The sequence below is a fragment of the Aspergillus eucalypticola genome (assembly GCF_003184535.1).
Source record: "Aspergillus eucalypticola CBS 122712 chromosome Unknown BO83scaffold_2, whole genome shotgun sequence".
NCBI lineage: Eukaryota > Fungi > Ascomycota > Eurotiomycetes > Eurotiales > Aspergillaceae > Aspergillus > Aspergillus eucalypticola.
Genome location: NW_020290276.1, coordinates 1,324,768 through 1,337,410, shown reverse-complemented (window position 1 = coordinate 1,337,410; position 12,643 = coordinate 1,324,768). Strand labels below are relative to the sequence as shown.

Here is a 12,643-nt window from a genome sequence, read left to right as displayed (position 1 = left end):
GCATGGTATCCTCAGCGCACTACTAACAGGACTAGTTAGGTGGCTGGCTGTAGCGTCGTCTCTGCTCATCCAGTGAGGTCCCCAACCCCAAAGGCCTGAGCGCCAGGGCAAGTGGACCACCGTTCAAGGTAAACAGACAACAAACAGCAATACGTCCGAACCAAAGCCGACACACAAACAAGAACTAACACAAGAATCACCAAATTTCAGCGGCAGCGACCAGTCAGTGGCCACGTTCAGTGGCGGATCACACGTGGTTCAGCTGAAAAATTCGGCCGTCGCGAGGACCCACTGGTAGTAGGCTTCTCTCTCTTTCCGAGTCTCCAAGAGTCCAAAGTCTCAACTGTGGACACCCTGATCGCTAATCTAAGATCTCATCTACTTCCCAACGGGCGCACAAGCACAGTTCGCCTCCCTCCCCTCACAGCATCATCTGTTTTACGGTTCTTATCCTGCGCAAGTGGGCCTCAAGCTTTCCGTGCTGTGCCGTTTCATCCAGTCAGACCTGATTCCATCGGTGTCTCATCCATGGGTGTTCCAGGAACCCTAACGCCCATGAGCGGCGTCGCTGAAATCGTCGGCAGTTGAGCCTAACCATTCTTTCGCCAGTTTGGTACGTCAAGTTCGCTTATGGCAACTCTTATTTCATAATATCGTTTTCCCATTCCATCGGAATCCCGCAGATGTTACGCTGTCGCTGCTGCTGCTGTCACCTCTCGCCTGCTGGCCAGCTCGCATCACCATCATGGCCGTGGATCGGTCATTAGAAGTACGAGCAGTAGCTGCTGTCTTCTTTGCATTGGCGTCTGTGACGACGATTCTACGATGCTATGTCCGCCTGGCAGTTGTCAAGGCGTTTGGGTGGGATGATGGAGTTATGGTTCTGGCATTGGTGAGCTACCTTCCTCCAAAAGTCCAATGGCATATACTGACGTCGGGAATAGCTCTTCTACGCCATGTTCTCAGGCTGCATGATCGGAGGCAGTCTATACGGTACAGGGAAACACTTGACCGAGTTAACCAATCACCAGCGGACGACCGCAATGGAGGTAAACACTGCAACCTCACAGCACTATTCCCCCACCCTCACCACTAATCAATATAATCAACAGTACTGGTTCTACTGCGACATCGGCTACGCCCTTGCTTCCATCCTGTGCAAGATATCCGTCAGCATCTTCATCCTGCGCGTGACCATCGACCGAACCCACCGGATAACCGTCTGCCTCGTCGGAGGAATTGTCGTCATCGCCGGTCTCATCTTCTTCATTATGGTCCTCGTGCAATGCCACCCCATGTCGTACTTCTGGAACCAATTATCCACCGCATACAAAGGTTCCGGATCTTGCATGAACATGCACATCATTGTGGGCGGATTATACGCCTTTAGCGCCTCCTCTGCGCTTTTCGACCTCACTATCGCTATTCTTCCGATCCTGCTAGTCCGAAAACTCAACATGAAGCGTGATGTTAAATTTGCTGTCGCTGGACTGTTGGGTATGGCTTGCGTGTATGTACTATACCCTTTAGTACCCTCCACTCATTCCCACATACTAATCGCAATGGAATGAACAGTGCCTCCATCGCCGTCTTCATCCGCATCCCCTACATCCACACCCTCTACAGCGTCGACTACCTCTGTACGCCTGTCCCCATCCTATCCTCCCCACATATCCCCAAAAACTAACAAAGAATCATAGGGGCAACAACCCCCATAGCAATCTGGTCCAACATCGAAACTGGCCTGGGCATCTTCGCCGGTAGCATGGCAACCCTCCGACCAATCCTCCGGAAATTCAATCCCTCGACCCGTGGCCATGAATACACCTCCGATCCGTGGCCGAGCACCCGCAACAAGCAACGTAACTTCTCCGTCCCGCTCCGCTCCCTCGACACCAGCACTACGCGAACACCACCTTCTGAATTCGACGATCGCATGGCGATACAAGGCCACGATGAGCGGTTATATGGGACGACGATGTATAGTGTTGAGACGGGGGAGAGGGTGGATGCGGATGTGGATGTGGTTGACGGTGGGGAGAGTGGGCATGGGCATGGTGGCAGGGTCGATGAGTATCCGATATTGCCTAAGAATGGGGCTACGGTTAACGGTGGTGGAAATGGGATCGGGATGAAGTTTCCCGGGATTATCAGTGTTAGGAGGGAGGTGTTGGTCACGACTTCTGCTTAGAGAAATTTTTTTCCTTCTTGTGGTTTTTGTTCTCGTTCTTGGTTTTTGGATGGGTTGGGTTGGCATCGGTGGAGTTGGGTATATACCATTTAATTTTCATCATTCTTTCTATAGAATATATATTTCACATCAATATTGGGATGGTAGTAGACCTATAGATTGTTATATGATGTGCATGTTTATCATAAGTGTGCTGTATCTTGTGTTGTAGCATAGATCGGCAACGGCGATACTTTCTTTGTATGTAGGAGCCGAGCGATCGTCCCCAAGGGTCTGTCTGATTTTTGGCTGATCTGCAACGGGTCGCAGGGCTCGGTTGAAACTCTAATAATGGTCGGTCGGCCGGAGGGGAAGGCTTCGCATTGCACGCTACAATAGTCATTGAGTTTGGGATGATCCGTACCGAGGTAGTAGATCATTCGTTGGAAGAAGTGATGAATGTGTGCATGTGGTTGGTGGATAAGAAGTATTTATGCTGTGGTGGGTATCGCGCATAGAACACATTGTTTAGGTGACGCACAGGTACTAACGAGCTATGCTTAGTTAGGGCTTATTATATGTGAATCGGAAGCATTACTCTTTAGTAGTAGTAGTAGTAGTAGTAGTAGTAGTAGTAGTAGTAGTAGTAAAAGAAGAAGAAGAAGTGTTGGCACCATATCTAATCTATTGTATTGATTTAATCTATCAATGGACCGGCCGTCTCAATACTTTTATATTATAGTGATATCACGTAGTCAAAAAGCCCTGCAATCTCAACAAAAGCATAACCTGAGGAAACAGACAACTTCCGACATATTATTTTTTTCGATTCCTTTTTGTGCAGCGTCGTGAATCTGACCTGATTGACCTGGGTGACGCTTCAGGTCTTTGTCAAGGGTATCCTCACGCGATCCTGCCATAGACTCCAAGTTGTATGGGTCGGGGCTGCCGCACGGCATAGCAGCAGAGCAGCACTCAAGACCTGCCCCAGACAGAAAACAGAAAAACCCAGACGGCGAGTACCGTCAACAGTATCCTTCTCACCAGAACTCCAGCAAAATACCGCTCCTCCACCAAAGAGATCTATTGCTTCCGGCCAATGCTCCGCTGACCCTGCACAACTGCCTTGGAGACCTCATCCAGGCAGCCCGCAGCGGCGGCAAAGAAACCGAGGAAAGCCCGGCTGGGGCTCAAGACCCGACTGAGATACTCGGGGTGGAACTGGACACCGACAAACCAGGGGTGGTCCTTGATCTCGATGATCTCCATACGCTCGCCCTTGGTGTCCTTTCCGATGAAAGAGAGACCGGCCTTCTCAATCTGCTCGATCATGTCGGGGTTGACTTCGTAACGATGACGGTGGCGCTCCTCAATCTGCGAGACGGAAGGTCCGTAAAGACCACGCAGACGAGACCACTCGGTGTTCTCCTGGAAGACACAGGGGTGTCTGCCAAGACGCATGGTACCACCAAGCTTGCCCTTGTCAACCTCGGGCATGTAGACAATGGCGTGATTCTCGGCCTTGGGGTGCAGCTCCTCACTGCCGACATCCTTGATGTTGGCGACGTTGCGGCAGAACTCCAACACGGCCAGCTGCATACCCAGGCAGACACCCAGGAAGGGCTTGTTGTTGGTACGCGCCCATGTGATGGCCTTCATCATACCTTCAGTACCTCTGTTACCGAAACCGCCGGGCACCAGGACACCATCGGCCGTGCAAACCGCGTGCCAGGCCTTGTGGTAGTCGGCGGGGGAGGCAGTGTCATCCTCCAGATGCGACGAGTCGACCCAGATGATCTGAACCTTCTTATGACAGTACATGGCCGCGTGCTCCAGAGCCTTAGAGACACTGATGTAGGCGTCGTGAAGAGAAGTGTATTTGCCAACCAGGGCAATGGAGACGGAATCGTGGAGGAAGTCCTGACCACGAGCAAGGTCGCACCAGTCGTTCCACATGCGGCTGCCCTGCTCCTTGCGCTCAGGGGTCTGGGGGATCGACTTCAAGTCGAGCATATCGGTGATGGTGCTGATCAGCTTCTGCTTCTCGAGAAGCATGGGCACGTGGTATGTCGTCGTGACGTTGTGGACGGCAATAACCTGGTGCTGCTCGACGGAGCACATGTTGGCGATCTTGTTGATGGTGCTATCCTCCAGAGGTTGCTCGCAGCGACAAGCAATCAGGTCGGGGTTGAGACCAGCACTCCGCACATCGCTGATTGCCCTCTGCGTGGGTTTCGTCTTCTGCTCGCCACCAGGTCCCGGCGGGATGACAGGCACGTAGGAAACGTGGATCTGGACAAAGTTGCCCTTGCCGGCCTTTCTCTGGAGCTGGCTCAGAGCGTGGATGAAGGGCGCACTCTCAATGTCACCGACGGTACCACCCAACTCGATGATGCAGACATCCGGTTCGGCCTTGGATTCGTCGACGGGAATCTTGGCTACCCGCTGAATCCACTCCTGAATGGCATCGGTGACGTGGGGCACGACCTGGACGGTCTTACCGAGATAGTGGCCGATGCGCTCGCGGTTGATGACGTGCTGGTAGACCTTTCCGGTGGTGATGTTGTGATCGCGGGAGAGAGAGGAGAGGAGGTAGCGCTCGTAGTTGCCAAGGTCGAGGTCCATTTCACCACCGTCGTCTGTGACATAGACCTCACCGTGCCTAGCATAGTGGGGGTGATGTCAATAAGGTGTATCACCGAGAAGCCGAAAGCCACGCAGATACTGACTCAGTAGGTGCCATTGTGCCCGCATCGATGTTGATGTAAGGGTCGATCTTGATAGAGGTGACGGCCAGACCGGTGGTCTTGAGCAGGAGACCGGTGCTGGAGGCAATAATGCCCTTGCCCACGCCGGAGATGACACCTGAAGGACGGGCGGGTTTGTTAGCAAGAGGGCACGAGGCGAGGGACCCTGGCAACTCCGCTGGTTTCCAGCCGAGCCGAGCAATTGAGCTTACCTCCGGAAACCAGAACGTATTTCATCTTTGCAGCGACCGACGGAGACGGAGTGGTGACAAGGGGACGTGAGCGATACCGCGGAGCAAAGAGTCAAAGAATGAGGCGAAAAAAAGTTCGATTTGTGACCCTCCCGAAGCGGTGGGCCTGGTTGGTCAGGTGACTTTCTTATCTTATCGGGTTATCTTATCGGCCTCACAGTAACAATTGAGGAGACAAAAGTCAAGCACCAATTGTCATGAGTAGCTTCAATTGATTCGCATGGTAAAGGCTTTTATTTAGCAACTTCATGTTGTTGTGCCCTTCCCATCTGAGTCATTCCATCCCCATCTGTATTCATCTGTATTTCAAAATCTGCTCTGATTGGCACCCGTGTGACGCCAAGCCCAGTCAAACGGTTACATTCGGGACTTCTGCCTGATGATGCTAGGCAGCACACCTCTTGTATCATGAATGATATTGCTTCACTTGTGTATCATTTTATTAAAGTTGCCAGGATAAAGGATCCGATCTTCGAGTTCCAGTGTAAGGAGAACAGTTAGTACCTACTAATACATAGTTACAATCATTTCGTCCTGATCCAGAACCAAGATATATTTTCCCATGGGGTAAAGTGGTCCTACTCCTCTGTTACCTCTACCACTACTAAAATAAGCAAATACCATTAAACAGTTCAAATTTCATGAAGCTAAGTTAGTTATCAATTATTGGGCAAGATTTGATTTCAAACTTCTTATTGATTTTATTTCACATATAATCTACTCTGTCAACATCTTAACCTCATCCACATAATGGTATAACACAGGAGAGCAGAAACGCACAATTGGATAATGAAAAATGGATAAAGAAATATATATATATATTATAGATATTTCTCGTCTGTAAGAAAACAAAGAGCTTGACTTATGCTTCCAAATCATTCGCTTATATCAAGCCTAAATCATAGCCTTTTCGCCCCCAACAAACCTCGTTATGGCAACAAAGAAAGGCATACATATCTCTGGAGTCCATCTAACATATTCACCCAATCATTCCAGAGGCTCCATAAACCTCTAATTCTGTTTGTTCCTAGTTGGACGGAATAAGAGGCTTAGTGTAAACACTAACAGTTAGTAACCAACGCAGCATTGCCGCCGATCAATCATTTTTGCTTGTCTAGCACTAAACCTTCCGACCGACACAGCCTCACGCTCTTATAACTAGCTTGCAACACCCTTTTCCCAATAGAATTATACTTTGTAGCAATCAATTCCCCGAGCATAAAAATTCCTTACAATTAATTGTCATTTGACCCGAATATACGCGCCGCAGACTCGAATCCATAGGGATTGTGCAACCGTCAATATGGGTCAAAAAGCTTCAACTCCTCAATCAGGGGCCAGATTACAAGTCATCGGTGCAGGTCTCTCTCGCACCGGTACGGCGTCCTTCAGCGCCGCCTTGAACATTCTTCTCGACGGACCTGTCTACCATGGTGGTACGCAGATAACAATGGGTCCGTCAACCGAGGTCAAATCATGGATTACTATTCTACGCGACTGGCTATCAGGCACAAATCACAAAAAGGTTCTTGCCATGATGAAAGACCGCACAGATGGCTATGTTGCTATAACCGACGCTCCTGGCTCTCAGTTCGTGCCAGAGCTCCTAGAGATTTATCCCGACAGCAAGGTCATCTGTACGGTTCGCGATCCTGATGCATGGGTTAAGAGCATGGCCCAAATTGAGGGATTGGCTACATTGTGGTTTCTACGCGCTGTTCTTCTCCCACTTCCTGGGATGCGGCACTTTGTTGAATATATCTCGGTCTTGCAAGCGCAGTGGGATAAGGTGTATGACAATGAGCGTGCGTTTGGTATCATATGGCATCGACACATTGCCTGGTTGAAGGAGATAGTTCCCGAGGATCGTCTGGTGTTCTACGATGTCCGGGAAGGATGGGAGCCTCTTTGCAAGGCACTGGGGAAGGATATACCTGATGTTCCGTTCCCACGGATCAACGACTCCAAAGCTATTGATCAGGTTGCGCAGTATCATATTAAGCGTGGGCTAATGAGATGGGCGGCGGCCTTTACATTGGTCGGGGCTGCTACTGTCTGGTTTATGCGCGGCTGAAAAAGACCCCAAAAATGATCATTGGAATTGTAATGTAGTTAGTCAGCTGTGGACATGAGTATATGGATAAGATCATGTGTATACTTCAATTATCACTGCAGCAATCATACGTGACTTAGGTAATATCACTCGCCAACAATAGTAGAGGGATGGCAATCATTATAGTACGTGACCTTATCTGCTATTTAAGTGACTGAAATGACTGAGATTAATAACAATAATTACTTAAATACGTGTCATCAAATGCACATCAGAAAATGAGGGATACAGAAATAACTGCCACCGAACCAGACTCTTGCCTTGGGGAATGAAATGCTTAAGAAAAAATGCCACGAGAGCCCCCGGTTTGGGTATCGTAAAAGCAATGCGTTAAAGCAATCATTGACTAACGGTATAGACACATAGCCGATGTACAGGATTCTTCTTCCGGAAAGACTTTTATTTGAATCTACAGCATATGGTGAAAGAAACTGATAGCAAGGAAGGAGGCAACGCTCGGATCATTTAAAGACACACCTTTTCAGCAATGAAAGCCACCAAATTACCATTCGCCTGAAAGGCTGCCAAATATTCGTCGACTTACTTTTTACTCATCGACTAATCGCTGCGCTAAAGCGGCTTCGCAAGATTATGACTGCAAGGGGCGAGCATCCCCAACGTTTTTACGGCGGGCCGCAGAACTCAAGATTTGTTTGGTCAAGAATCCAGCGAGAGCTGAAAAATCTCCAATTCGGTGGCAATGGCTTGTCGTAAATGCATGCACATTGCGGATCTTACATATTGACTTGGCAGCAAGGTTTTGATCACACCTATGGATCCTAAATTCTCTTTCTCATGGCGTAGTAAGACGACCGGGTCTCAGGGTTCAGTTGTCCCAATATCGTTGTCTTTGTGGGCTAGCTGACGCGGTTTAGTATCCTGTACTTGATTGGCCTTTGACGCTGATCAGAGGTTATAACATTGGCATACCGCCCAAGGACGGGGTATGTACACTGGGATCTTTACTGTTCGATTATGGACGGGAATTTGAGAGTCACAACGGTGGCCCATGAAGATAGGCTTAGTGGCTATTCTACGGCGAATTTCATGCAGTTGACAATCTGTGAATGGGTGCGACCGCTCCAGTGTAGCCCGGCTCAATTATCCCCTCACATTTTCTGTTGTGCCATCAACTCATGGTAGGACAACTCAACTACCCAAGCAAGGGTGCTCTGCTACAATCGTGGAAGATGGTCGACCTGAGCCAGAACTACAATCAGGTTGATATTGCAGCAAGCCGGATATGTAGTCCTATATTGATGCACCAGGACTTTGTTGGCCGTGGGTCTGCGAGGGTTATCGGACGACAACTTATTAGTTCTGCGCGATACATGGGATCATGGTTGTACCGCAGACCGGTTGGAGCCATGATATGACTAGATCGTACGTTGCACAACGAGTTACCTCCTTGCAAATGTTTCAGATGCTATTCACTGGACAGATACCAGAATCTGATCTGGCCTGACGATACCTTCCGCAGTTGCAGAGCATGCCTGCTCGTTTATAGTTCCGGGATTATTAGCTTCGCTCCTGGCAGGACGTAACGATGAATAGGACACGTCTTGCAATGTCCATCTGTACCTTTAGTGAAGGCAGATAATTACGTGCGTGGTGAAGGGATCAGCTTATGTTCACGATTGCTGCCCGATAAGACAATCACGTCCGAAAATCCGAAATCAGCCTCTTTATAGACTGATACTTACGTCTGATGGCCAGTGAGAGTTCGTCTATAAGCAAATATGTCGCCTTAAACAGTCTGACGCAATAGTCATCACATTGTCACACAATCCTATGCAACTCTTATCAAGTAATCGTTCAGTTTCAACCACGAGCTGATGAAGCAACAGGAATGACACGCACATTAACATTCTAGTTTGTTCTCTATGTGCTTACCTTGGAAGAAAGATGCTAAGCAACGATACTGGACATCTAACTGTCGTCATTGTGCGCTTATAGAACTTCTCATATAGGTTTCGCCTCACCGTGAATGGGCCATGGACCGACGCCTCATACGTAAACTCTATGGCCCCATGGTGTCTCAGGATACTCCACAGAGAAATGAGAACAACGGAAATGAACTCTCCGAGCAACCCAGCTATACTGGGATCGTTCTCACAGACAGCAATTCCTGGTTATAAGAAAGGAGAAAGACTACCGACGAATGAAAGGTGTGACTTGATGTGAACAAGAGCTGCAAGGGTACTTATCTGCGCCAATGTAGTGGCCAACTGTAAGCTATCCATAGCAGGCGAAGTTGCTATCGAGCCTCCCATATAGTGAGTATCTTATAACTTAAAGCAGATTCGTCGCACTCCATCTTTGACTAATGGCAGACACTACTTACAACGAACTTTCTATCTAGAACCATCTCAAGTCACTCAACGCTCCATCGCAACATGTCACTCTGGACAAACTACCAATCGCTTCCCACCACGCAGTGGGCCCATGTATTCAGAACCCGGGGTGACAGTATGAACATCAACATTTGCTAGCAGAGACACGCTAAAAAGTATAGCTATCGAACTCAATGAAATACCCGTTGGGAACCCAGGCCCCGATGAAGTGCTGGTCCAAATGGAATACTCCGGAGTCTGCCACACAGACCTTCATGCATGGAAAGGTTTGACTGCCTTGATCTCGGCTCTAGATACCGTCGCTCATCAGCTTAGGGGACTTTCCTGCTACCCCAAAAAGCAATCTCGTCGGTATGTCGCACCTTGCCCAATGTATAGAACTGGTTCCAACCATGACTAGGCGGACACGAGGGTGTTGGATTGGTTGCCGCCGTCGGCTCGCAGGTAAACGGCCTTCGCATTGGAGACACCGTCGGAATACAGGTATGTTCTCTTCAAACGCCTTAGCCGAGAACCAAGAGTAATGTCATGCTAGTGGATTAACAGAACTTGCGGCGTGTGCGAGTTTTGCTCTACGGGGAGACAACCGCTCTGCCCCAAGCTTCAGTTGTCGGGGTATATGGTCGATGGGACCTTCCAGCAGTATTGTATTTGCAAGGCTGACAATGCAGTGCGCATTCCGTCCGGCATTTCTCTAGAGGCCGCTGCCCCGGTATGTTTACGACTGTCCACTTCGAAATGACGGTCTAACTGAGTGCACCGTCTAGGTTCTTTGTGCCGGAATTACGGTATACAAGGCTCTCAAAGAAAGTGAAGTCCGACAGGGAGAGATAATTGGTAAGTATGACATTGCTCTCACGGACAAAATGTTCACCACTGATTTTTCAACTAGCAATTGTTGGCGCCGGCGGAGGATTGGGATCCTTGGCTTGTCAATATGCCAAAGCATGCGGACACAAGGTCCTTGCCTTATCTTCTGGGGCCGCTAAGAGGCAAATGTGTTTATACGACCTTGGAGCGGATTACTTCGTTGACTACAAGTCGCCGAACGTTGCAGAGGAGGTGAAGCGCGTCACAGGGGGTGGACCGCATGCTGCGATCATAGTCTCATCTGTTGAAGAGCCGTTCCACCAGGCTACACAGGTGATTTGAACGTCTTTTTAATACTCCGAAGAGAGGCTGATATATTCTCAAGTACATTCGCCCCGGCGGAACAATCGTCGCTGTTGGCCTCCCACCTGGAAAGATTTCCGCCGACCTTTTCCATTTGATTACCCAGAGAATCAACATCAAAGGTTCCTACGTGGGGAACAGAGATGAAGCGGAGGAAGCACTTGCTATCATCATCAAGGCCGGCATTAGTGTTCAATACGAAGTGGTGGATTTCTCCGAACTTCCAAACATCTACGATCAGATGGAAAAGGGTATGCTCAACTGTAAATACACTACGTCCGGTACTGACGTCTCCAGGAACGATGAAAGGACGAGCCGTGCTGAAGATTGGAAAGACGCTCACAAGGGGCCCTGAGCGCCAGTCGAGTCTCTGCAGAGATGTACATTTCTCGCCCAAGCAGACAAATGGCATAAATGGTATGAATGGATTTACAGCCAAGAGTGCCATATCAGGGGCTCTTGAACGAGCCGTTGAGCGGGCCGGAAGAGATTTCCGGTCTGATACTGTAACAGTTCCCACTGAGGCCGTGATGGAGGTGTGTTTCAACTCCGGAGAGTTTTGACTATTGCTGATACTCAGTTCTTAAGGCCATTGTAAATGCCTCAACTTTTGGGGATGACATCTATGATGAGGAAGGAGACGCAACAGTGAATGATTTCCAGGACAAGATCAAGGCACTAACAGGCAAGGAGGCAGCGCTCTTTGTTGTATCCGGAACCCAAGGCAACCAAATCTGTCTGCGCACTCATCTGCACCAGCCGCCTCATACGATTCTTGTTGACTACCGTGCGCACGTCCAAACCTGGGAAACTGGTGCAATTCCTGTTTTGTCCCAGGCCACAGTGACGAGCGTTGAACCGAAGAACAGTGTTCATTTGACACTGGATGATGTGAAGGATCGGATTATAGAAGAAGGAAATTGTAAGAAAGCTCTCCCAAGGCAACTGAACCTTGCTGATACTGTCGGAGTCCACTTCCCCCCTACCCGAGTTGTCTCCCTCGAAAACACCTTGAGTGGCTCGATCCTCCCATTGAAACATGCCAGAGAAATTTCGAACTACGTCCGCAGGGTTCGTGTGCCCCCGGGTCGGGCCCCCATCGCCATGCATCTTGATGGAGCCCGGTTGCTGGAAGGTATAACTGCAGAGGGAGTCTCCGCCCGCGAATACCTTGACTGCTTTGACAGTGCCAGCATCTGCATTTCTAAGGGTTGTGGTGCTCCAATGGGCAGTGTTATCGTTGGTACTCGAGACTTCATTGACCGCGCGAAGTGGTTCCGGAAGATGTTTGGAGGCGCAACTCGACAGGTAAATTCCAGTACAGTCCAAAACATCTAAGGAATAGATACTGATGGGTTTAGACCGGAATGATGGCCGCTGCTGCCACCGCGGCGATGGAGCACACTCTGCCCCTACTTCCGAAAGTACATGCGCTCACCCGGCGCGTGGCCGACTATCTCTATCGGATCGGGTACGAGTTCCTCATGCCAGTGGACACTAACATGATAGTTCTCGATCTGAAGAAAACTGGCATTACTGGAGATGATATTGTGTTCTACTGCAAGCAGCAGGGGTTGTTGGTATTCCACAACGGGCGACTGGCCTTCCATCACCAGATATCGGAGGATGGGGTTGCTCGGCTTCAGAGGGCTTTGTTGGAATTGATTACGGATAAGAAGAGATTCTAAACTTGACGAGAGAGTGAGGGAAGGTAGTAGATACTAGCATGCCAACTTCTGGAACTTCGATGTTGTTAGATTTCCCATAGACAGACTGCAAGGCCGTCTCAGAGACTATCTGGGTGTTGATTACCTATTTCAAATCCCTGATCCCTC

At 49.3% G+C, this 12,643-nt stretch overlaps 4 protein-coding genes across 4 annotated transcripts; 3 read left to right on the top strand and 1 right to left on the bottom strand.

Annotated features, from left to right (window-relative positions):
* The first annotated feature begins 337 nt into the window (after positions 1 to 337).
* On the top strand, positions 338 to 2,260 carry BO83DRAFT_433918 (polytopic membrane protein). Its single transcript, XM_025535727.1, has 5 exons — positions 338 to 892; positions 945 to 1,049; positions 1,113 to 1,510; positions 1,576 to 1,640; positions 1,701 to 2,260. Exons 1-5 carry the CDS (start codon positions 746 to 748, stop codon positions 2,189 to 2,191), a joined length of 1,206 nt encoding a protein of 401 aa, XP_025392923.1. The 5' UTR covers positions 338 to 745; the 3' UTR covers positions 2,192 to 2,260.
* Positions 2,261 to 2,847: 587 nt separating this feature from the next.
* On the bottom strand, positions 2,848 to 5,227 carry BO83DRAFT_374734 (putative CTP synthase). The gene is made up of 3 exons (XM_025530268.1): positions 5,130 to 5,227; positions 4,900 to 5,035; positions 2,848 to 4,832 (listed from the first exon to the last, which is right to left on the bottom strand). The coding sequence occupies exons 1-3, from the start codon at positions 5,152 to 5,154 to the stop codon at positions 3,254 to 3,256; spliced, it is 1,740 nt and encodes a 579-aa protein (XP_025392922.1). The 5' UTR covers positions 5,155 to 5,227; the 3' UTR covers positions 2,848 to 3,253.
* A 1,086-nt stretch (positions 5,228 to 6,313) lies between these two features.
* On the top strand, positions 6,314 to 7,365 carry BO83DRAFT_374733 (sulfotransferase family protein). Its single transcript, XM_025530267.1, has one exon. The coding sequence runs from the start codon at positions 6,472 to 6,474 to the stop codon at positions 7,240 to 7,242; it is 771 nt and encodes a 256-aa protein (XP_025392921.1). The 5' UTR covers positions 6,314 to 6,471; the 3' UTR covers positions 7,243 to 7,365.
* A 2,312-nt stretch (positions 7,366 to 9,677) lies between these two features.
* Positions 9,678 to 12,496, top strand: BO83DRAFT_449968 (uncharacterized protein; the record flags this gene model as incomplete). Its single annotated transcript, XM_025536771.1, has 12 exons — positions 9,678 to 9,750; positions 9,797 to 9,901; positions 9,951 to 9,986; positions 10,036 to 10,118; positions 10,171 to 10,347; positions 10,403 to 10,472; positions 10,528 to 10,778; positions 10,831 to 11,059; positions 11,106 to 11,344; positions 11,397 to 11,730; positions 11,779 to 12,116; positions 12,170 to 12,496. The coding sequence occupies 12 exons, from the start codon at positions 9,678 to 9,680 to the stop codon at positions 12,494 to 12,496; spliced, it is 2,262 nt and encodes a 753-aa protein (XP_025392920.1).
* Positions 12,497 to 12,643: the final 147 nt, after the last annotated feature.

What these genes read in the sequence shown, in the direction of transcription:
- BO83DRAFT_433918 (XM_025535727.1), top strand. Translation starts at nt 746, where the DNA reads ATGGCCGTGGATCGGTCATTAGAAGTACGAGCAGTAGCTGCTGTCTTC. An exon ending in GAGTTATGGTTCTGGCATTG is followed by an intron (nt 893 to 944) that starts GTGAGCTACCTT and finishes CGTCGGGAATAG; the next exon opens with CTCTTCTACGCCATGTTCTC. An exon ending in CTACAGCGTCGACTACCTCT is followed by an intron (nt 1,641 to 1,700) that starts GTACGCCTGTCC and finishes AAAGAATCATAG; the next exon opens with GGGCAACAACCCCCATAGCA.
- BO83DRAFT_374734 (XM_025530268.1), bottom strand. Translation starts at nt 5,154, where the DNA reads ATGAAATACGTTCTGGTTTCCGGAG. An exon ending in ATACGTTCTGGTTTCCGGAG is followed by an intron (nt 5,036 to 5,129) that starts GTAAGCTCAATT and finishes CCCGTCCTTCAG; the next exon opens with GTGTCATCTCCGGCGTGGGC. An exon ending in GGCACAATGGCACCTACTGA is followed by an intron (nt 4,833 to 4,899) that starts GTCAGTATCTGC and finishes CCACTATGCTAG; the next exon opens with GCACGGTGAGGTCTATGTCA.
- BO83DRAFT_374733 (XM_025530267.1), top strand. Translation starts at nt 6,472, where the DNA reads ATGGGTCAAAAAGCTTCAACTCCTCAATCAGGGGCCAGATTACAAGTC.